Genomic DNA, 24,226 nt, shown 5'->3' on the forward strand with positions numbered 1-24,226 from the left:
AAACCAAAAAAAAAAAAAAAAAAAAAAAATACCTTAGGGGATACTACGTCCATAAACAAAATGGTTTATTGGTATTACATTAAGGTTCAGTAGCCAATAGGAATTAAAGGCTCTTTTAATATACCTGCAATATTGGTGAAAATACCAGAAATGGGAGCCCCAAACTTCGTTTCCACGTGGCCTTGTATTAGCAGTCTAACCTGAGCAGGTCACTTCCTTTTTGGAATTTCAGTTTCCCTAATCTCCGAAACTAGGGGTTGGGCCGTATCATTTCACATATCCCACCCAGCCTTCGTTGTGGTGTGCAGCCCTTACAGAACTAAACAGTTATGTGTTGTTAGGTGCCCCACACCACTTCAACTTTTTTTTTTCCTGGCAAGGATAAGAAATCAAGAAGAGTGAAGTAGATTGAGAAGCTTTAAAACTGAGATCATCTTTTGCTTTCAAGGATTTTTAAATACTCTCTTGGTGCCTGGAGAAGGTAGATACACCTCCTATCTCAGTAGATCTGGGAAGTCAAAACTGGTTTGATCTGTTTTGGACCAGAAAATTTTACACTTACTCTCCTGGAGACTGATCACCTTGCAGTAGGAAGAACTGGCCGAGAAGGGTTGATGACCACACTGGGGGTGATTTTCAGAGGCAGTTACGTGGGCGCTGATTCAGCTGAAATCTTAGAATTTTGCTGTTTCAAAATTTAAAAAAAAAATCTATGGCCATACCACCTAGAATGTGCCTGATCTTGTCAAAATTAAAAAAATTCAGACAAACTTTGAAAAATTACTAAGCATAAAATCTTTTTCAGAAGGTTCTGAGTTTGTTCTGGAACATCTCAGATTTGAGGACATGTACAAGAAAATGTTCACTGACAAGTAGGTTATCTTCAGTGTCCTCAAAAGTTAGCGTGTGGGTACGTCCTTGAGGATGTGTTCATATTCCTGATGTACCTGGCCCCACGTACTTACATTATTTCCTGTGTATAAATAGCAGCTTTGCTTTATGGTAAAGAACTTCAGGAACTCAGGGTCCCGTTAGCCCGTGTTGCAGCACACACAGAACTATTGTCTAGAGGCAGCAGGAAAAGCTCAGCCCTGCTGTGACCCAGGCCCACGTCTGGGGCAGCACGTGTTCCGGTGACCTTCCGCCTGTCATCTGTCACCTCTGACTGCACTACAGTTAGCTGCTGAGGCAAGACTTTGTCCCCTTGATTCAAGACCTCAAACGTGTGCAGTAATAGAACCTCAGGCTCTGTGACTTGGTGATTTAAAGAGTTCAGGTGCAAACAAAACCAAACAAACAATAAGAATTATTGGGGGGAAATGACAACAATCATTCCTTTGTGAATGGCTTTCATAGAACTCTAAACATCTGCATCTGCTATTGGTTTCATTGAAGATGTTATAAAGACCTCCTAGCATGCATACAGCCCTGGGTTTAATCCCCAGTACCAGGAGAAAGAACAGCCCTCCAAATCTGGTTACCATATGACTGTTAATGTTTCACTGGGAATAAAGAAAGTTCAGCCTAGGAAACGTCTTTTTGTATGACTCTGTGAGAGTTCTGTCCTGTGAAACTCGCTTGTTTTCCTCTGATGGAAATGAGTTCTGCTGACTGCTTGTGCCGCCTCTGCATTGGCTCTATGGGAACTGAGAGCTATTTATGCCCCACTTCTCAGCGAGTGTTCGGTGCTAGCAGAACACATATTTTTAGTAGTAACCCTCATCTCACATCCTCTCGCCTTTTATTTCCCCACCTTGATCTGAATGTGCTTTTTGTATTTGCCTCAAGTCTTTTCTGGATTGATGTGAGGTTTAAGTAGCAAAAGTTAAAACACATGTTCTGTACAGAGGAGATACAACAGTATTGATTCTGAGATGGCTCTGACTTCTCTTTTACAGCATTAAAAGTTATCATTTTAAGATTATATTTGATGTATGCCAAAATAGCATGTCTCGTTAAAAGGTTGTTGGAGGACATGATCATAATAACATTTTAAAACTGTATTTTGCAGAAGGAGGACATTTTGTTCAACTTGTTGGGGTATTTTTATCTTATAATCCAGATACTGATGGAGGAGAAGTATTAAGATTATTACATTGACATTGCCTGGTAGTGTTTATTGTATAAACTGTTTCAGCACTCGGGCCTGCTTGGAGTTACCAAGCCAGGATTTGTTCCCTGTCTGCCTGATGCAGTATTATATTTAGAAGCAAGCCAGACTTTTCTCTCCTCTGTTCTCATACACCACAGGATGAGCAGCCCTAATGCAAAATCCAGAATGCTCCGAAATCTGTTTGGGTGCATTGGAAGCATTTTGGAACTGGGATTTTTAATAAAACCAGGGATGTTCACCAGATAAAGTCTATACAAATATTTCAAACTCTCCCCCCAAAAATCTGAATCTGAAACACTTCCGTCTCCGAGGTAAGGCAGCACTTTAGGCAAGGGGTGTTCGCCTGTCTGAGTTCCTTCGCTGGAAGGCTCTTCCCTCCTCCCCTCCTGCCCCTACTTGGTCACGACACCTCTTGGACCCACTTGCTTTGCAGGTCCAGCCCAGCACACTCGTGCACTTGCCTCTCCCCTTTTTGGCCTCCTGCAGCGTCGGTAGGCATGTCCCATGGCCTCTACCGCACTGCACAGGTGCGTGGGGCTCGGTGTCATTTACGGATTCATCAACAAAACCTTAGCTGCTTATGAACTCCATGCAGCCAGATCTTAGTTCTGCACCAAGGGTCACACTGTGCAGGAAGGGTTCTCTAGGTGCCAGCACCCGCCTGCCTGGTTGTTGTACCCACTCAGCGCTTCCTCCACTCTCAGGTCCTCTTCGTGCCGGACGCCAGCTCTCCCGCCAGCACCCTGAGGCTCTCATCCCCCAGCCCTGGTGCCACTGTCTCTCCTTCGTCATCGGATGCCGAGTACGACAAGCTGCCTGTACGTATGTGCTGCACTCTGCTGCCCCAGGTCCGTTCTTGTCACAAGGCCTTTGCAGGAGTTGTAGAATCCAACCTTTTACAAGCTTACATCTGAAATTCCCCACAGAGGGCTGGAGTTAGGAGAGTTTCATTAGTCCAGAGAGTGCATCCTCTCCAAGAAAAAGTGTCTCAAAGATAAAAATCTGTGCCTTGGGTCAAACTGTGAAGTTGAACTGCCAGTAAGATAGATAATTTGAACTCCTTCCTTTTCTAAAGAATTTGTGTCAGAAATCTAATATGAATTATTATGTTATCCTCTAACACATTTAATAAACTAGTTTTTTTTTTATTTTAAAGAGTAAGAGAAGGATAACAATATGGGGGGGGGCTTACCAAATTACAGACAAAGTGGTAGGAAATTATCAATGGTTATTGTTTTACATATTGTTATCTACAAGGTAGTTTCTCAGGAAAACAAATAGACAAATAATAGTGAGTTACAGACAAAAGAGGTAGGAGATTATCAATAGTTGCTCTACTCTATTTAGGTATCTTTGAAAGAAAATAAATAGAACTATACATGAGTGACCTATTGAATAATCATTAACTATTCTCAATGGTTGTTGTAGGAAACACATAATAATAAACATGCATCCATTTATGAAATAGGATAGGAACAATACAAACATTACAGAGTTATGGATAGATTAGTAGGAAAATACCAGTGACTGCTGTAATACATGTTGGTATCTTAGAAGTGGTTTCTCAGGAAGACAGAGATATGCAAGAAGGATCTAACAAGTAGTTACAGCCTAAGGGTTGTCAAAAATCAAGTGAGCTGTCTGGGGCCAAAGCCATTTTTTGTAGCGTTTTCTCTCCAGCCTCCCATCGCATTGGGACCCCACAACCAGTTAGTGTCCTCTCCCCAACTGTCAGCACAGTCAGCAGGAATCCTGCTGCAGACTTCTCCGGAGCTCCACCACAGCCTGTACTGTCAGGGGAAGAATGGCTTCCAGGGAGTCTCTGCATGTATTGTGCAAGGTCCTCCTGGTTTTCAGCTTCTGAGCGGCTCTCATGACCCCAGTCCACAGGACCTCTGACCCCTCGGGCTTAGTCTGCATTCTCATGTTCTCCGAGTCCTTGTTCAGCAGCTGCTCCTCCCCTGGCTCTGGACCTTTCTGGTTCTCAGTGGCAGGAGCAAGAGTGGCCCGTTGTATAGCATGTATTTCCAGGGGTTTTTCCATGTCTGAATGATTCACACACGTCCTTAGGTGGGCATCTGCAGCCGGTGCATGGTGGGCCAATTGTGTCATTGTTTCTTTGTGTCATGATAGTTCTCATTTGAGCAGTGGTGGCCTGCCTGAAGGCTGGCGCGCCACAGTGCTCTCTGCCGCATGGCTCCCTGTGTGCCAGGGGGCCCTCCCTCTGGGGGCCTATGAGGCAGGAAGTGAGCCAGCTGGAAGACAGGCGCTCCCCGCCCGTGGCTCCCCGTGTGCTGAAGGCCCTCCCTCCAGGGGCCTACGAGGCAGGGAGCGAAGCTGCCAGTCAGAAGACCAGGGCTCCCCGCCCATGGCTCCCCATGCACCAGAGCTAATAAACTAGTTTTATGGGTTCATACATAGGCATTTAAAAAAAATTTTAGCTTGATTTGGGTAGCTATTGTTACATTCACAATTTTTTGAAGGACAAAGCATGTTTGCCAATTTCTATGTTTAAGTTACATAGAAACAGTATACTTCCAGGGGAATTTATATAGCTTGTTTTATACATATAAATGGTTTTGAAAAAATGCTTTTATTTGATTTTGGAAATTTTTGCTTTCCTAAGGATGCTGACTTAGCAAGAAAGGCCTTAAGACCCATAGAAAGAGTCTTATCATCTACTTCAGAAGAAGATGAGCCAGGCGTGGTGAAATTTCTAAAAATGAATTGTCGCTACTTCACCGATGGAAAGGTATATGGTGGTGCTGTGTGTTTGCTTTTCTTATCATTTATGGAAACTAAAGGCTGTAAGTCACTGGAAGGAAGGCTGTGGTAAAATGTTTACCTATGGCTTCCCCTCAAGATGTGACAAACCTCTATTTGTTCTCCAGTATTCAATGACTAGCACTGTACTGCCCCAGGGGATTATTATGAAAAGGAAGTGAGTCCTTGTGACCTTGGAATTACCACTAGCCCAGTTCTTGACCTGGAAATTCTTAGGAACTTCTTACACTTAAATTCTTAGGTGTAGGAAGTGGTTACCAGAAAACACTAGAGTCAGACTCACTAAGTCTGCTGCCCTCCTCTCTGAGCCCACAGGCGAGGTATTTAAATCCCTCAAGGTCATTTTCCTCATTTATAAAACAAGAACAATAATAAAATACAACTAACAGGTGTAGTGGTTAAAAGAGCTAATTCATGTAAAGAAATTATCACCTAATCTGAAACATGGTAGTTCCTCATCCTGCTACCACTCATGCTAATATTAAAAATGTTGGTTGTTTCTAGCTTTTTAGTTGATACTTCACACAGGAAAAAGTCAAACTTGTAGTGAACCTCTGAAGAAGAGGCTGCTATACTGATATTCTGTGTTCATCACAGCATTCGTCTCAGGTTCCACACAGGGGAAAAATATGTTACTGATGTGCATATATAACTTCACAAACAAAAATACATAATGCCTGAAATGCAGAAATGTTCACAAAGATGATTATTAGATTCACTATCAAAATAAGTCATTTGTTACAGGGAGTCATGTGAAGCCTTCTGTCCCTGGTAAATAATATACCACTGTCCAGTGAAGGCCAGATGTCACCTGCCCAAGCTTCAAGCGTCAGACTCTGAAGAGCCACCGGGCTTCTGTTTATCGTTTTTGATTTCCACAGTGCAGCTGCATTCCCTGTGGCTGCGAAGCGTTGCGCTCCTGTTCACGCTTGTGCTCGGTGTGGGATCTGCAGACATTGTGCAGAACGCAGACTAGGCGATCCCTTGGCTCCATTATCCTGATTCCCGCTCAGCACTGTGTCCAACAGTGATAGCTTTTTTTTTTTTTTATTTTTTGCTTTCATCTTCATATGTTCATCCTCAAGAGAGTGACGGCCCCTCTCTTCTTCAGAGAGAACTCGGGGGACCCAGAGGGACATGTGTGAGCCTCAGACCCACTGCAGTGACACTGCCACGGCACAGTCAGACACAGGTCCGACTCTGCCTCTGTGCTCACAGGGCGTGATGGGTACAGAGGGCACAGGGCTCACAGAGTCGGGGGAGGGGCCGCGTGGGTGGATTGAAGCTCCTTACTGGCTCCCGGAAGCCTCTCTGCCAGAGCAGCTGTGTCCTGTCCTCTGTCCTGCAGGGTGTGGTCGGAGGCGTCATGATTGTCACCCCCAACAACATCATGTTCGACCCTCACAAGTCTGACCCCCTGGTGATCGAGAACGGGTGTGAGGAGTATGGCCTCATCTGCCCCATGGAGGAGGTCGTGTCCATCGCTCTGTACAATGACATCTCCCACATGAAGATCAAAGATGCCCTGCCATCGTAAGAAACGTTTCTTTCTTTTCCCAGGAAGGGGAGGTGTCAGGAGAACACAATGGAGTGTAAAAGCAGGGTGTTTGTGGAAGCAGGGATTGCGTAGAGCTGAACTGGGAGACAGAAAACAGAAGTGGTAAATTTAAAATACAGAAGAATGAGCCAGGCGTGTTGGTGCCCACTGGTAATCCCAGCACTCAGGAGGCTGAGGAAGGAGGATCGCTGTGAGTTTGAGCCCAACCTGGGCTGCATAGTGAGTTCAAAGGCCAGCCTGAACTGTGTAGCGAGACCCTGTCTCAAGAAAACCCAATAAATAAATAGAAGTGGAAGCAATAAAAGTCATTGATGAACATAAGAAGATGAAAGCAAAAAATAAAAAAAAGCCATCAGCTACCACTAGTAAAAATGATATTTGTTGGGCTTATTTTTCTGAAGTAATGCATGTTCTTAATAAAATTCATGAAGGAAGATATACAGTTTCACTGAAGGAAACTTACCCTGATTATCTAAAAAAGAATATTTCCTTATAGGTTGGATTTTTCTTTTCTGATTATTGTGAGACAGAATTTTGCTGTGTAGTCCAGATTGTCCTTTTATTTCACTGTGTAGCCCAGGCTGACCTCTAACTCAAGGTGATCCTCCCACCTCAGCCTCCTGAGTGCTGTGATTACAGGTGTATGCCACCACGCCCAGCCCATTTGGGTTGAATTATTAGGAAGCGTTGTGTTTGCCTTCAGTTAAATTACCCATCAGGCAGTCTTCCTCACCAGTGTCTGCCTTAAACCGCATCAGGAGAGATTTGAGTGGGTAGCGCGACCCCCTCTGCTGCAGCCAGATGCCTTGCATGGTGTGAAGAGTCTTCACGCTCCTTGTTTTCCTCTGTGAAATGTGGAGGAAGACTACTTTAGAGCTGATTACTTTGGTCTTACGAGGCTGGATTTATTATAAAATAATTTTTAAGTAAAAGCTCCCTGTAAAAAAGTCATGGAGCTGGGGGCACTGATGTGGAGTTGGCCGTCCTGTCTCCAGCTGTCAGTTTCTCCGTAAATGTCCGCAGCAGACACCTCTAGTGACCTCGGTGACTGCACGGCAGTGGAGTCCTCACAGCAAGCCAGAACCTGGCCCTCAGGATACTGGGAAATGAAGGCGGAGCGAGGGGAGGATCCCAGCAGTCCCTGGGGTTCCTACTCCTGTTTCCGCTTCCGGTGGACTCCAGTGAGCCTTGCCCTGCGTCTCCTCAGCCCTGTCCTGAGCCCACACCACTGCTTTTCTGCCAGGAGTGGGGTGCTGAGTTTTTTGAACTCCGCTGCCTGGTGTTCACTGAGGGGTTCAGCCGGCCAGGCAGTGCTGTGTGATGACGGAGCCCAGCACCACGCAGTGGCCAGATTCGACCCTCACGCTAGTGCCTCGGTTTCCTTGTGGTAAACGGAAGTAGATGGTATTCCTTGGCTTATAGAGCTACACGCGTCCATCGACCCTAACCCTTAGGAGATAGTAGAGTGCTTGCTGCGTGTAGGCTGCTGTTTTTGCCCTGGTGGTTCCTATCTGAAGTTCTCTGGGCATCCGTGGGAATCCTGTTACCTGAGTGGTCGAAGGTGTGTCATAGCAGAAGAGTGCAGTTTTGGATTAAGGTTTTGTGCTGCATGTGCATTTTATACAAGGGCTGGAGAGGAGTGAGCTGGGTTCTGCCCTGAGGAACCCGCACTGCACTGGGTACCGCGAACGCCTGCGCAGGAGTCATAATCCAGTGGCGTTGTGGACAGCAGTGCACGCCACGCTCCGTGAGAGCCCTGGGAGGGCTGGACCACCTACCTCCCTTGGGGTCTAGATGAGGACAGGAGAGGACGTAAAGGGAACGATGCACTAAACATTGGCCGGTGCACTAAGAGCCAAGAAAGTAAGAGTAGTAAAGAAGAGTTTAGTTTGGAGGATGGCCAAACAAGTGCAGGCATTTCATACCTGCTGATGTCTTCTAACGTAGAGAACTATTGGACATCTTCAGCCTACCGTATTGCAGATCCTGCTGAGCCATACAGCAGAAGTTGTTTTTACAGAAAGTCTCTCAATGTGTAGTCTCACACAGACTGTGTTTAATGACCCGGGGTGCAGGGGTGATGCTGTGAGAGATGGGAGAATGTTAGCATTGGCTCCTACCTGTGCTGGCGCACGCCTGCAATCCCAGCACTCAGACTGAAGCGGGAGGATCACAGGGCGGTTAAGGCCAGCCTGGAGTACGTAGTGAGGCCTTGTCTCAAAAAGAAAAAACTAGGGGCTGGGGATTTAGCTCAGCGGCAAAGCGCCTGCCTGGCAAGCGCAAGGTCGTGAGTTCGGTTCCTGGTACTGGAGAAAAAAAAAAAAAAAAAAAAGAAAAAACTTATAATTGGTTCCTAATTTGTTGATGTTATTTTCATGCTGTTCCTGCCGTCAGTGCCGGTATATAAAAGGCTTTTGGTCTTATGAATCATACTGCACCAATAAGCAATATGGACCGATGAGGGAAGTCAATATGAAATGAACTTTATATTATCTTCAGAATTTCGTCAGTTGTTTTTTGTTTGGGGTTTTTTTTTGTTTTCTTTGAGACAGGGTCTCACTATGCAGTTCAAACTGGTCTTGAGCTCACTTTGTAGCCCAGGCTGGTCTTGAACTTAGAACAATAGTCCTGCCTGAGCCTCGTGAGTGCTGGGATTACAGGTGTGTACCACCACACCCAGCTCATCAGTTGCTTAAAAGGTTGAATTTTCTAGGTGTGGTAGCACACACCTGTACTCCCAGCACTTGAAAGGCTAAGGCAAGATGATTGCTGTAAATTTGAGACCAGTCAGACCATTTAGTGATTTTGAGACCAGTCTGAACTGCATGGTGAGATTGTCCCAAAAGCTCCAAAACAGAAAATTAAAATTGCTTAGTATTACTATTACTGAAAGTTTTTAATGACAAGTATACATTTCTAGCTACATTGTGTAAAAAGTTTTTAAGAGAGATGTGTGTAAAGTCTCTCCATCCTCACTTCTACATTTTGTATTTTTATGATTTTGTTACTCCAGCTGCCACAGAGTAGGAAGGAACAACTGAAGGGATTACTGATCGTCATGAGGTGTGGTCGGGCTAAGTCTGGGGAAACACTCATTAACAACTGAGCCAGCTGACGCCATTACGTTCTTGGCGTGGCGGAGCCCGGCAGCCGCAGTATGGAGAGGGCAGATGGCTAAATAGTTCCAAGTAGGAAGTTGGCAGCTTGGGTCAGGTAGAAGAAGAGAGGAGAGTGCGAGGTCATCGAAGAGGCATCGTGATTTCAGGGAAGCCGTATATATTCTTAGTGGGGGTCATGTTCAGTAGAGAAGAAAGAGATGAGAAGAGCGGCTTGGCTCTTTCATGTTTATAGAAGAAAACTTTGCTTATTTATCAAATACGTGAAGAGCTTGTTGGTTTTTTGCTGTTGTTGGAGGATTGCTTTCACCCTTTAATACGCCTAATTAAGTGTCCAGTTCCAACATGGAGATTACACTGCACTGCACCATCCTGACTAGAACAGAAGCATGTTTAGTATCTCCTGGGCTGTGAGCGTTGGACACAATGTTTTGTATGTTTGAGTTCCTGCAGAGCAAACCCTGTCACGGTTGCATTTAGGGTATGGCACCTAGTGGCTCAGTAGGTACTTAAGAAATTGAGTGATGAATTTTAAAAGCTGTTTAAGGTGTTTATCAGAGCCTAACAGTTTTATGTAGGCTTTTGTTGTCTATTGGAAAAAACCTAGCTATTTCATGTAAGTGATTTATAAAATAATCTTAGGGAGACAATTTTCATGTAACCTGAAAAACATCCTATACTTGGCTGCTTCATTGCTGTGATCATTTATTTTAAAGTCAAAGTAATAAAATGTTACTTGTAAAATGATCTGGTCTTCTTTAGAATACAGTGTTGTTTCTGAACTTGAAAAAATTAGTTTTTTTTACCGGGAATCGAACTCACGACCTTGTGCATGCCAGGCAGGCACTGTGCCTCTGAGCTGTATCCCCAGCCCTGAAAATGTTATTTTTAAAGGGGTTTTATATTTCTGTGTTTGAACCCAGCAGTGGCGCTACTAACTAGCAGTGGTAAGTGGAAATGTGGGGTCACTTATGACATTTCTAATCATAGTTCAAAATATACATATTTTTCTTGACCATTTAATATGAATTGAGAATATGTGTCATAGTAAAGATTTTGCATAATTCAAATCTATGTAAAAAGGCATGTGGTATTAAGGAAAAATAACCAACTGCACCCAGGACATTGGTAAACTAGGTGGTCCATTGCTATAAAGTGAAGTTATATTGTTACAAAATAAACATATAGCTAAGAAATCAGCTAGGCATTATAAGAGCTTTTTGATAAGATTTACTTACCTGTAAATGAACTGTAACGTGGAACTACTGACGTCTACCCACCACACTAACGGACGCTTCTGCTTGCGTCGTCTTTGGGAGAAGCAAGGAGTTTTTAGTTGGAAGCGTCCAAGTCTAAGCCCCGAAACCCGAAGTCATGGTTCAAGGTCAGTAATTTTATAGAGAGTAATTAAATAAATTGCTGCAAAGTCAGTGAGCCTTTCAGAATTAACGCAGTTGTTTTCTGCACTGTTGTGTAAAAAGCAAAGGCTTTGAACGTTTAAGGAATTTCAATCAATGGTACTGAAGTATTTCCTCTTTGTCCTTTTCGTCATGAAAATTGGAAGCGTTGTTACTCTGCATTTAAAATCCTGTGGGCACCACCTCCACAATCATATGTAACTTCCAAAACATCCGTGTGCTTCTACTAAGATACGCAATTCATGGTTCATTTTGTTGCCATTTCTCTCAGTTGACTTATGTTTTGTTTTGAAATCGATCTCAATCTCATTTTCTTGTCCCAACATCATTTTAACTTAAATTTGAGTTGTGGTATATTCACACTTTGATTTTTGGTTGAGGTTTTGTGTTATGTTTTGCTTTTCCTTCATCTCATCTTTGGTTTTATTTTTAACATTCCATATGCACCGCCATTTTTCCCCCCCACAGTGACCGACCTCAGGATCTTTGTCCTCTGTACAGGCCTGGAGAGTGGGAAGATCTGGCTTCAGAAAGGGACATCAACCCATTCAGTAAGTTCAAGTCCATCAATAAGGAAAAACGGCAGCAGGACGGAGAGAGGACCGGGACTTCAGATTCCATGTCAGCAGGCTCCCCGGAGAAATCCACAGAGTACGCACAGACAGAGCCCACGGGCAGCTCCATATCAGGGAAATTCAAGAAACTGGAACCCACCAGGGAGACCTCTGGTGGATTTCCCACAGTGACTAAACTGGGCAGGGAACCTTCAGAGATACACCCTAAGTTTGAATCTACAGCCAAAGAAAACTGCCTCGTAGGGGAAGATGAGGACTTTGTGGACTTGGAAGAGCTTTCTTCTCAGACGGAGAGTAGAAAGGAGAAAAGGGACACCTTGAAGGAGTGCCTTTCAGCTGACCCAGAGGCACGGAAGAAGACGGAGTCGAAAACAGACACTTGCGCTGTGGAAATGCAGGTGCAGTCGGCTCTCAGTGTCCTGGCCGCAGAGAGCGATGCTGAACTGAAAGGGACCCTGGATTCAGAAACCTGCGAGAAGCAAGATACAGTGCCGGAAGTGGACAAGCAATCTGGCTTCCCAGAAAGCCAAGTGGAAAACTCACTGAACATACATGAAGATCTAGATAAAGTTAAACTCATTGAGTATTACCTAAATAAGAATAAAGAAGGGCCACCGCTGTCTGAAAATTCGCAGATGGCAGAATTGAGTGATGGCAAAAGTGTTGAACCGGTGGGGATAGACATCACCCTTAGCAGCTCCCTTCTCCGGGCAGGCGATCTGCCAGCTGAGAGCACTCAGCAACCGGATAAGACCCGGAAAGAAGAGAGAGCGCCTCTTGCTCTGAAAGTGGACACTGGTGCGGGAGAAAACAGGATTAAAGAGTCTCTAGACTCCGCTTTGGAACCAACCCCGGACAACAGCTGCCCTGGCGCCCAAATGGACAGTAAATCTGAAATTCAGTTATGGCTGTTAAAGAGGATTCAGGTGCCCATCGAAGGTAATCCGTTTTTCTTCAATGCCATATTTCTGTTGCGTAATTGGCTTTCTAAAACCTGCGTCTGTAACAGCCAGGGTGGTACAATTACTTGAGAAAAATGTTTTCTCCATAGAATGAGTCCTCACTGGTAGCAGTAATCGTGAAGGCAAATTCATAAAGTATGGTATCTGTTTAGGAACTCAAACTATAACGTTGATTTCTATTACAAAAGTTCTTTATTTTGTTAAAAAAAAAATCTTTCAAGTACTTTTCCATTTTTAGCCTGAATTTCTAAATCTAAAAGAGTTTTAAAATTTTTTCTTCAGTTATTTGAGACAGGGTCTCACAATATAGTTCAAGCTGGCCTTGAACTAACTCACTGTGTAGCCCAGGCTGGCCTCCAGGTCCTCCTGCCTCAGCCCCCCAGGTACTGGGATTACAGATGTCCACACCCAGCTGAAATGATTTTTAAGAAATTTCAATTCTAAATGGAATTGCAGCGTGGCACGATCGGACCCGGGAGTCCTGCATTGGTATGTGTACTTGTGGGCTGTCAGGATCCTGCAGTTTTGCGCTGTATTAGTCTTCATGCTTATCTCCAGCATCCAGCACCTCGTCTGATGCACCCCCATCTGAAACTGCAGAGCTTTTTCCTTTGATGCAGAATTTATTCGTCCTGTCTGACCTTGCTGCACAGTGTTCCTGCCACATGCTTTCATTTTCCGCTGTTCAGAGAGGACCAGACTCTTCTTTTGTTTTTGGTCTTTTTAAGACAGAGTCTCACTGTGCAGTTCAGGCTGGCCTGGAGCTCACTTTGTAATCCAGGATCATCTCGAACTTGCAATGATCCTCCTGCCTCAGCCTCCCAAGTGCTGGGATTACAAGCTTGTGCCACCACACCCAGCAACTCTCTTCTTTGTAAATTAAAAACTTTTACATTTCCAATATTGTCCATACTGAGGACAGCTTTTTCATAGAAAAGTTTTACATTTCCAATGTTGTCCATACTGAGGACAGCTTTTTCATATGCGATACAGATATCCTTCCTTCAAAAGAAGAAAAGAGCAAGACCCCACCCATGTTTCTGTGCATCAAAGTGGGCAAGCCAATGAGGAAATCCTTTGCCACTCACACCGCCGCCATCGTCCAGCAGTACGGCCGACGCAGGAAGCAGCCTGAGTACTGGTTTGCGGTGCCTCGGGAGAGGTGAGTGCATGCTATGCAGAGAGCCTGTGGGCAGGGGAGAGGGGCACAGAGCATTTGGCTGCAGAGAACCTGCAGCCCATTCATCCCATTGCACGGTGTCCTTGATCTTCAGACAGTGGGTTTTCTTCAGGATGAGAGCATTCTCCTAATGGCTGGCTGTGGAGTTTCTAGAAGGGTACTGAGTGGCTTTCTGATAATGGAGCTGATAGTACAGTGAGTCTGAAGTCCTCACAGGTACTGAGTGCTGGACCACTTTCCTTACACCCTCATTTTAGGAAGAAGGAGATGCAGATATTCTCAGGGCCAGTCATTGGAAGCGCTCTTCCTTTAGGAATAAAGGAACGCGTGGAGTGCATTGAAACCCATCTGAGTGCATTAGAGAAGCATGATGGGGCGTACGCAATTTTTATTTTTATTTTCTATTTTTTTTATTTTAAAAATAAAACATTAACAGACAACCTTTTACAAAATAGCAAAAGAACAGTACAGACAATACAGAGTTACAAACAAAGTGGTAGGAAATGAACAATGCTTGTTGTATTACATATTGATATCTTCAAAGTGCTTTCTCATGAAAACAGAGACATGCAATATTGATCAATCAAGGACTCGTTGACAGTTTCTTTCAGCAAAGAAATAGAAGACGGTAGAACAACTATGGTAACTATCCTGTATATACATACATACAAAATTTCTCCTTCTTTCCCTTCTCTTTTCCCACATCCCAGTTGCCCTTTACCCTTGTTTCCCTATCATTTCACAATGTCTATCATACCTCCTAGCTTAAATTAACTCTTTCAGCTTTTACACTAGTGAAACATTGCAATGCTTGCACATGCAGGTTTGATTTATTTCATTTGTGAGTATGGTCTCTAGTTGTGACCATTTACCTATAAAGGCCTCGAGTTTATCTTTCTTTATAGCTGAGTAATATTCCATTACATAAAAGTACCACAATTTTCTTATCCAGACCTCGGTGGCATACACAATTTTTAAAGTGCTTAGAGCACCAGGAAACTGCAGATGCTTTGCCTTGTGGAAGGAGCTTCTTACTCAGTGAGCTGAGGGGCTGTATACATTTAGAGAGATCAGTGTCTTTATTAATTTTTACTTTTTAATCGATACATGATAATAATTATACACCTTTATATAAGGTACACTGTGATATTTCCATATATGTAAATGCTATGTGATGATCCCACAAAAAATTAGCATATTTATCATACAAACATTTATCATCTCTATTTGGGGAGCTTCAAACATCCTCTCTTGCAGCTGCTTGAAACGTGGTAAATTGTTGCTAACTGCAGCCACCCTACATGCTGTAGAATACTAGAACCTATTCCTCCTGTTCCTCGTAATTTTGTCCCTTAACCAGCCCCTCTCTACCTGTACCAAACACCACCCCGTCCTGGTAACCACAGTTCTACTCTTTACTTCTACGAGATCAACCACTTTAGTTTCTGCATGTAAGTAAGAACATTTCATATTTCTCTTTCTGTATCCGACTTATTTCAGGTAACGTAATGCCTCCGGGCTTGCTCGCGTTGCTATGAGTGACAAGATTTCACTGCACACCCCGTTTCCTTGCTGTGTCCGCCCGTCGCTGGGCACTTAGCAGTGTACACACCCTGGCTGTTGGGAAAGTGCTGCAGTGAACATAGGCATGCGGACAGAGCGAGCGGTGCTTTTAAATCTCTGCAAAGAAGAGATTTTACTGCTTCTTTGAAAAATCTAGTGGGCAGAGATAGTGTCACAGAAATTTGTTAGCAGCACGTCACTGAAGATGTCTTTATAAGAAAAATAATTAAATAGTTCCCTTTAGAAAAGCAGTAGGAAGGAATTCAAGGCCAGCTTGGTTCACATACTGAGATCCTGTCTCAAAAAATAAAAGAGTAGGAAATACTCTTTTAGAAAAAAGAAAATTATTTTCCTTTTGTATATGTAGAATAGAAAATGCCTTTAGGAAAGACGGGTGCCTTGGTTACTTTTCTCCTTCCTGAGAAAAAAGTATCCAGCGCCAAATTTAAAGGAGGAAAGGATTACTTAGTTCACAGTTTGTAGAGGTTTCGGTTCCCAGTCAGCTGGCTTCAGGGCAGACACAGGGCAGAGGAGCAACAGCGCACGGCAGGCAGAAGGCAGCAAGCAGCGAAGCAGCGAAGCAGCAGCCTCCTTCCTATTACGTGCACTCCAGCCGGGCTGCCAGCCCTTTGGGCCGTGCCACCCACACCCAGGTGAGGCACTCTTACTCCCAGCATCGCACGCTGAATTCCAGTATCACACCTGAGGTCCAGGCAGCCCAGAAAAGCCCCGTCTGTGAGTGCTTGTGGCTTCGGGAGGGCATCTGGACGCAAGCCATCGCAGCCTTGCAGTTCACTGTGACCGTGAAAGCCGCACAGCTCTCCTCTCCTGACTGTTCATAGAACACTGTCATCTGGGCGGAGCTCCGATCACAGCGAGCTCTCTTAGCATGAACTCTCCTACAGCAAAGTTGGATTCCAAGCGAGAGTACCTCCTGGGTCATTATACCCCCGAATGGTGTTCCCCTCAGGAGAGTTGTCTCACTTTTAATAAATTACATTTTAATGTGAAAGTAATAGGATTTTTACTATTGGATTTGTTAACAATTCTTCTCTCTCTTAGACATAAACCCACATTAACATGGACATTTCTCATTATTAGTTTTGCGCTTGTGTAACGTCCTCCCTTACCTGTGCCCGCAACCCCCACAGGAGCTCAGTGAGACTTTCAAGTAGGCATACTGCAGGAAAAAGATGTATGTCTTCAGTTATTATTTTTAAATGTTTGAACAGAAGCCATGTAAATTTCTGAATGCCTGTTGAAATTGGAGTCCTATGATTAAAAGTGCTATGTTTATAGCAGCAAAACTCCTAATAACAAAATCCTGGAAAAGATATATACAGGATAGATAGATAGCTATAGATAAACAGCAGTAGATGATTGGACAAAGAAAATGTGGTATTTCCATACAGTGGAGTAGTACTGTGCCATAAAGAAGGACACATTTGAGTCATTTATAGAAAATGTACCTTCAGACCACTATGTGAAGTGAAATAATCAGATGTGCAAGCTTGAATAACAGCTTCTCAGGCCGGGGATGTAGCTCAGTGATACAGCGCCTGCCTGGCAAGTGCAAGGTCCTGAGTTCAATTCCCAGTACAGAAAAAAAAAAAAAACAACAGCTTCTCGTACGTGAGCAACCCAAAGTATAAGTAATTTGAAAAGCAATATGAAAAATGGACAACAGGCCACAGAGAGAGAAATCTTTTGCAAATGGGAAGGGGTCCCAAGGAGAGGAGGAGGAGGAGGAGAAAAGGGAGTGACAGGAGAAATAAAAATAATTTAAGTTACGTACATGTTCTGGCCCCCATGAATGTAATCATTATGTATGTATTATAAACCTGTACCAATAAAAAAAGTTATTTGGCCTCCTTTAAAAAAACACTTGAGCTGGGCCATAGCTTACAGATCTAGGCCAGTTCTGCTTTCGTGAATGAGACAAACCAAGCACCAAAGTTTCAACCACGTTGTGGGTTATGTGGACTTTCATCCTCTTTCAGGAAAATCACCTATTGCATATATCCCTTTGTACTAGGAAAATGTATTGTTTATAGTATTAGAAAAATATTTTTAATTGTATTGCCTTTAATGAGAATTTTATGTACCAAGCAATCTTACAGCATAATTGTAGCAATCCCACTATCGTGTCATTCTTTTTGTTGTCATTTAACCCAGGAGAAATCTTCAAAGCTGGAATAGGACCTCTTATATAAGAGGTTTCTCTGAGCTTTGTAAAGTAGGTCACTTGTTGAATTCCATTATACTGTATTTTATGGTGTCTGTGACTGGCAGTGTTTTAGTAGCAAATAGTTTTCTTTCTTGAGCTAATTATTAATGAACCAATTTCCTCAGCAGTATTATGTTGCACTGCTGTCAGTGATGATAGTTTTTTAGATACAGATTTTAACATTTTTTGTAATGGTTCCCTTTTGCATTTCCATCTCTACATGCCCTAAAGGAGCCCACTTTTTAGTTTTAATTTAGGAGGGGACAGGTGGAGAGGATGTCCCGGTGCACAGGAAGAGAGTTCATTTTTACTGCAATTTATGAAATTCTTCAGAGCCCAACAATGTCCTTGGGGGGAGCTAAGAAGTGGCCCCCAGTGGTTTTCTCCCTCAGATAATTTCTGCGTTCCTGGCGACTTCGATCTGAATGTCTCCACTTGCTCTCCCCTCTTACGGCCCTGTGCATCTGTTGGTGAGCCAGTAGCGGGGTGAAGTCACCTTCACAGTGGCTCGCTCCCCAGCCTACAGGGCCTCCTTTCTGGCCTTAGAGATGTGACAGCCTGTTTGCTTCGGGTAGGTGTCTTTGACTCATCCTGTACACCAAAGAGGGGGCATCTGCTTAGCTTGATTGTTTTTGATGATGTTTTTTTTCCCCTCTGCAGAAATTGTTAGAGTTTAGATACTAGAAGTTGAAAGTGTAGAATAGTTAAAAACTACGCGAACACACAATACTGTATTTACCTTGGTCCGAGCTGTCAGAAGATCTAAGAACGCCCTGAACCCAGTTGCATTAGCAGATATTCTTCAGCAGCTGCGCAGCACGCCTGACACCATCCTCAGACTCCCGGGGAGCAAGTGTGTTGCACCCTAAAACTGTGCAGAATCAGGGATGACTCGCGGGCATCTGAGGATGATGCTGGTGGGCTTGGGACATTTGCAGTATTTTAAGAATTCCAGCCAGAGATACTGCTTAGCAGCACACGCGCCTGCCTGGCAAGCGCAGGGTCCTGAGTTTGATTCCTGGTATCAAAAAAAAACCCTCACACACCGGGAAGACCTGTGCTAATTTAACCATGAAGAAATGGATAATTCCACTCACTTTTCATAATCTAGTACAGGTTGGAAATCCTTTATTTGAAGTACTTGGGAGCAGAGGTGTTTTCATATTTCAGTTTTTTGGATTTTGGAATATTTGCATAGACTTTACCGGGCAACCGTCATTCATCCAAAATCCTGAAATCTGAAATAAAACGTTTGGAACCCAAACTTCACGAGTCCCCACGTGACACTCAGAGACTTCGAGGTCTGCAGCTCCGGGTTAGGGCTGTCCCACTCGCGCACCTCTCCAGGGCTGCTCTGCGTGGCCCTGGTGGCATTTGCGGCTGCAGAGTTCCTTGCTGTTGGTCGTGGGGAAACGCTGTGAACTGCAGGGTTCTGAGCAGTCCGTGGCTTCTTCCCACTGCATACCAGCGGCTGCTCCGGCTGCGGCAGGCAGAGGTGTCCGCTGACATTGCCGGCTGTTCTCTGGATGGCAGACTTGCTTCCCACTGAGAAGCCCGGCTCCAGTGTTATCCCTGGTCCGATCCCATGCCAAGCTGAACATGGCTGTGAACCACAGTAGCTGCGTGATGGAGGAATTTGACTCTGTATGTAAGACTTAGACTTGATTTGTATTAATCGAATTTACTTATCTGAATAAATTGTTTGCTTCACTAAGCCCAAATTTCATAAAAAGTCCATTGCTAAAACTTTCCATTGAAAGTTTTAACTTCCTTATTAATGTAATAATAAAACAAGTTATTCCCCCAAGAGCACCAGTGTTACCTGGACGTAACACTAAATGAATAGAGAACCACAAGCTATAAAGTCATTGCTACTGTACTGTTAAGAATTTGCTTCAGCTACTTGTCTTTGCATAAGCCCTTAAGCTTTTGCTGGGAACTCTGTGAATTTTAAGAAAACCATACTGAGAGCCAGGCATGGTGGCGCATGTCTGTAATCCCAGCACTCAGGAGGCTGAGGCAGGAGGATTGCTGGGAGTTCGAGACCAGCTTGGACTACAAAGTGAGTTCAACGCCAGCCTGAACTGCATAATGAAACCCTGTCTCAAAATGCAAAAAAAATGAAAGAAAGAAAACCGTACTGTCCCCTGCACTGGAAGAGGCTTACATTTGAGGGTATAGTACTGAGCTTCAGAGTCAGGCAGACACACAGAAAATCCCTGGAACACATGGGGCCTTGGACAGGTGTTCTTTTCCCTTAAAATATAATTTATTAATTTGAAAAATGGGTCATGGTGGAAGCTCAGTAATTAGAACGTATTAGAACAGTTACTAAGTGCGTACTTCCAGGCAGGCAGCGCGCTAGTTCTAGGTAGGTAAGGCAAGGCCCTGAGGGCCTTGGGAAAAGCTATGAGAAATAGTTCCTGTTTCTTTCTGGAGACTTGATACAGCATATGATTGTATTCCATAGGTTTAGGTACTCTTCTGTATCAAAAATAGTATGGCTGTCCATTTTTCTGTTTTCTTTCTCAATTCTAAGAGATTATTTCCTTTTATAGAAAGAGGCAGCTGGGCTCAGTAGGAAATATCTGTAGCCTACCTGCCTCTGGAGGCCGAGGCAGGATCATCCCAAACTCGGGGCCAGCCTGGGCTGCATTGCAAAGTCTCATCTTAAAAAACAAATAAAATAAATTTTAAAGAATCAGTAATTCCTGTTCCAATTAAAATATTCTTTTTTCCCTGATTATTCATGGTCTCTTCATCTCTGAAATGTTTTATAAGTTGATTTCACATTAACTAGCCTTTCAAGATCAACAAGATAGAAGTGGTATTAAATAGCAGAAATTGTATAGAATTGCCAAGAGATGCATAAATGTTTAATCCACACTGAATTAGTGTATGTGATTGGTTTAATAAGTAAACTCAGAGAATGAGAGGGAGGGAGCGAGAAGGGCCATGAGCTCTTATTTCCAGCTCTAGAATAGTTATGCTAAGACAGTCTCAGCAGCCCTTGAATGTACAGATCCCCCAAGAGCAAGCGCGAAGAGGCTGTTCCACAGTCAGCGTTTTCCTCCTTGACATGCTGCGCACGTCTTCTGTCTCACAGGCTGCATTTTGATGTGCATACAAAGTGTCAGTAGCACCATCCAGTGTTTCTGGTTGATTTCACCAGGCCCCTCTTCGGTTATGCAGTTGTTTTGATTGTTTGCTGTTATAAACAGTGCTGCCTTAAACACCTGCATGGAGTATCTGCTAGGACAGTGGTGGAGCCCATGGCCTGCACGCCACAGTGGGCTGTGCGTTACCATTGGAAGCTCTGAAAGGTTCACCACGGCTGCTGTAGGAGTTGAATGGTGTTAATGGTGTTAACTCCCTGTACGAGTTAAATGGTGTTTTTAATGACCCTTTAATGACATGTTCTGTATGGAAACCTGACGTCCTGAGTTCGATTTCTGGTACCTAAATAAATAAATATCAAACAAACAAACAAACAGGGTTTCATTATACAGTTCAGGCTGGCTTTGAACTCACTTTGCAGCCCAGGCTGGTCTCAAACTCACAGTAATCCTTGTGCCTCAGCCTCCTGAGTGCTGAGATTACAGATGTGCACCACCATGCCCAACCAAGAATCAAATTTTTAAGTCTTTTTATCTTTTTCTTTTTCATAAACATGCAACCTTAGTTCTGGAATATTCAGAACAAAGCCTAAAAGTCACAAGCTTTTTGTCACATGCCACCCATCTGAAATCTTACTCACTGTAAGCAGTGAGTGCTATGGGCTCTGATGCCCGAATTGCATCCTTATGAAATGCATCACGTCATTCTGGGTGAGCACCTACTTCTGCAAAGGTGCTCCTGGAATGCGTTCGTCATGCAGAGCAGGATGGGGGGAATGTCACGTAGGTTAATTCATCAGCTCAACTGTCAGTTTTCCCAGGTCTCAACTGGAGGATTAGGAGGGCAGGCGGAGGACCCCCATGGACGCCCCCCGGGCAAGCTGGGCGCAGAAGGTGGGGTGGCACTTTGCGTGAGTTACCTCATTTCCCCCACACACCACTTCGGGGAGGCACATAATGTCGTTCCCCGTTTACCTTGTGAGGAAGCGGGGTCACACTGAGTTTCAGCATCTCGCTGAAAATAGCCAGCGCTCAGCCAGGATATTCTGAAATCATTAGGTTTCGAGCCCCCTTGCTCCACCAGAGCAGGCAGTTGGAAGTCTGTACGTCAGTTATGTTCGTATTCAGGCTGACGGAGGAAGTTGGGGAGGGCATACTCTATACATCCAGAGTCACTTCTTCACTAGTGAGGGAATGAAAATGCAGTGTCGCCGCAAGGTGTCATCTCCTTGGACGTTTGAAGTCCCTTTCGTCTGGCCGGATGTACTTCAGTGAACACGGAGACCAGAAGTGGTGGAAATTGTGGTTCCCGTTAATAGAGTTCAGGTGGTCTAATCAAAACATTGCATGAAAATAAAGGCTTGATCGAAATTTCTTCTCTGTATTTGTTGCTGTTTTTCTGTTTTCTGACAGTAGATGTTTCGTAGGTGGTTGCAGGATGATTCTAGTGTTGGCTCAGTAGTACGTCCAACTGTTAAGGAAGGCTCTTGCTAAGTGGCCCGGGCTGGCCCTGATCTCATCCTTACGCCGCAGTCTCCCGAGGGGTAGGGTTACAGGTGTGTGCCGCTGTGTACGTCCTCAGCAGTCGTCTTACTACAGTGTGACACAAATACTTTAAGCCTCTATGGTGAAAGCCGTTCCTTTCCAGCACTGCCCGGGTGTGATTGAATCTGTAGGTTTGCTGCATTGGTCACTTCAGGACTCAGCCGAACAAGTGAAAGACCTCGCTCACTTTTTCACACACTGTGTCCTCATATACATGTGCGTCTCCTTTTTTTCACTCCTGTGAAAATTCTTTGATCCTCAGACTAGTACAGCCTGGAACGGCAGTTACAGTCACTTCCTAACACACCTAGACGGGTGGCCACACACATAGGCCCTGGGGAGGGGCCGGGAGACTGTGCCCTTTCCCCCTCAGGAGCCGCCTGCCTTTCTCAATTCGGAAGTGCTGGGCACTGAAGCCTGTGGAGGGAGTTACTCTGCTTCACAAGTGTGAAGGTGAGTGGAGCTAACCACGAACGTGAGGCTTAGCTCAGTGGGTGCTAAATGCGGCCTTGACATGAAAGCCACCTAGGAGGCGCTAGACAGTGGGGTCCTCAGTTGCTTCCCTCAGTCCCCTGCGTCTTTGGATTGCAGTGATCATCCTTCGAATCTACTGGCATCCTCTACACTGTGAGAGATGAGAGATCATTTTGTTCTTTTTTTTTCCTATGGAACGTCCCATACCATTTAATACCATGGACTGCCCCGTTCCTTTGACAACCTCCTTCCTGCTCTCGACCATCCCTCCCCAGTCTCCTCCTTCCTCTGCTTCCCTTGCTTTGTGTGTTCTCTTTAGTGACCCTCATTCTTTCTCAGTGTGTATACGGACTGTTACCTAGACCTGTAATCTGATTTTCTCTTCCATACTAATCATTCGGAGAACTGTCTAGCATATAGCCCCAAACGCGTGTATACCTACTGGTCTTCAATAATTGGATCATGCTTGGGTCAAACTTAAGGCTGACCGTGTCCTCAAATGGGCTTCTTCTTCTACGGTTATCTGTAATTCTGTCCCTGCAACTCATCTCGTTTTTTCCAACATAATCAATTCAGCCACTATCCCAGAAGCCCGCAGGAGGACCAATGCTTGTCCTCAGCCACCTGCCCATGGGAGTCCCGCCCCGCACCAGCCAACTCCCTCCGCAGAGCATCCCTTGACCTCCTGCTTCTGTGCTGACCCTGGTATAGACAGAGGCCATGTTTCAACTATAGGAAATTCAGATCTGGCTTCGTGGAATACTTTCTTGGGATCCTTGGCTTTGTCCCCCTATCCCAGATTGTCCATTACCTATAGACACGTATTATTCAGATGCCTCCTCTCCAGATGGCCCCTGTCTAGTTAGGATGCCCTTCCCTGTCTCCCCCTCTGTCGCAGCGCTTTCTATGCCCTTTTACAGATGTGACCATTTCCTGTTGTACTGTAAGCTTCCTAAGGGCGTGGACCAACTCTTAGGACACTGTGTCCGAAACACCACGGCGTCTGTTACACTCCACGTAGTCCTCCGTGTCAGCTGGGTGCATACCTGTGTAAATGAGCCCATAGTTAAATAGTAATGTATTCATTATTTCTCCTAGCTAAAACATACAGACTTCTGACTATTGAAGGAAGTAGTTAAAAAGCAAAGAGAAGAAAATTTTCACATACTAACTGTAATTCACTGCATCGCTGCGGCCTGTCAGCCTTTTCCCCTTGCACTGATCAGTGTGATAGTGCTGTACTGTAGTAAGGAACATACGGCTTTACCGTGTTTACTTAAGTAAATTACGTTACTTAAAAGAGTATCCTGTCCTCCATTGGATATTCTCCTTGCCTGCATTTAGCGAAGCATGCATTACTTTAATAATGATAAGCAAGCTCCTAGAAAAATTGATTTTTGTATTAAATTCACCTCCCAATGGAAAGATATCCAAGTCCTAAAAGCCTTCATGAAGGCTGACCCAGCTATTCTTAAGACACTTTTTTTAGAAAAAAAATGAATTCAGCTGAACTAGTTCGCTAGCATGAAATCTTTCACCGGAGTTAATGTGTAGTTTTTGGATCAAAGTTCATCTTGCTTTCCGTGGAATCAGGG

General features: G+C 44.3%; 1 protein-coding gene across 4 annotated transcripts in view; it reads left to right on the forward strand.

Annotated features, from left to right (window-relative positions):
• Ncoa7 (nuclear receptor coactivator 7) overlaps positions 1-24,226 on the forward strand; it is a 127,631-nt gene that overhangs the window by 77,179 nt on the left and 26,226 nt on the right. For 3 of the 4 annotated variants that reach the window (XM_005389157.2, XM_013516644.1, XM_005389159.2), the window contains 5 exons: positions 2,818-2,931; positions 4,740-4,865; positions 6,246-6,430; positions 11,458-12,503; positions 13,520-13,688. In XM_005389157.2, the coding sequence (XP_005389214.1) occupies positions 2,818-2,931; positions 4,740-4,865; positions 6,246-6,430; positions 11,458-12,503; positions 13,520-13,688 (1,640 nt within the window). The remainder of the gene's footprint in view (positions 1-2,817; positions 2,932-4,739; positions 4,866-6,245; positions 6,431-11,457; positions 12,504-13,519; positions 13,689-24,226) is intronic. The other variant, XM_005389158.2, reaches the window with a different exon arrangement.

This window comes from Chinchilla lanigera, unplaced genomic scaffold (genome assembly GCF_000276665.1).
Source record: "Chinchilla lanigera isolate Chin_1 unplaced genomic scaffold, ChiLan1.0 scaffold00035, whole genome shotgun sequence".
Taxonomy (NCBI): domain Eukaryota; kingdom Metazoa; phylum Chordata; class Mammalia; order Rodentia; family Chinchillidae; genus Chinchilla; species Chinchilla lanigera.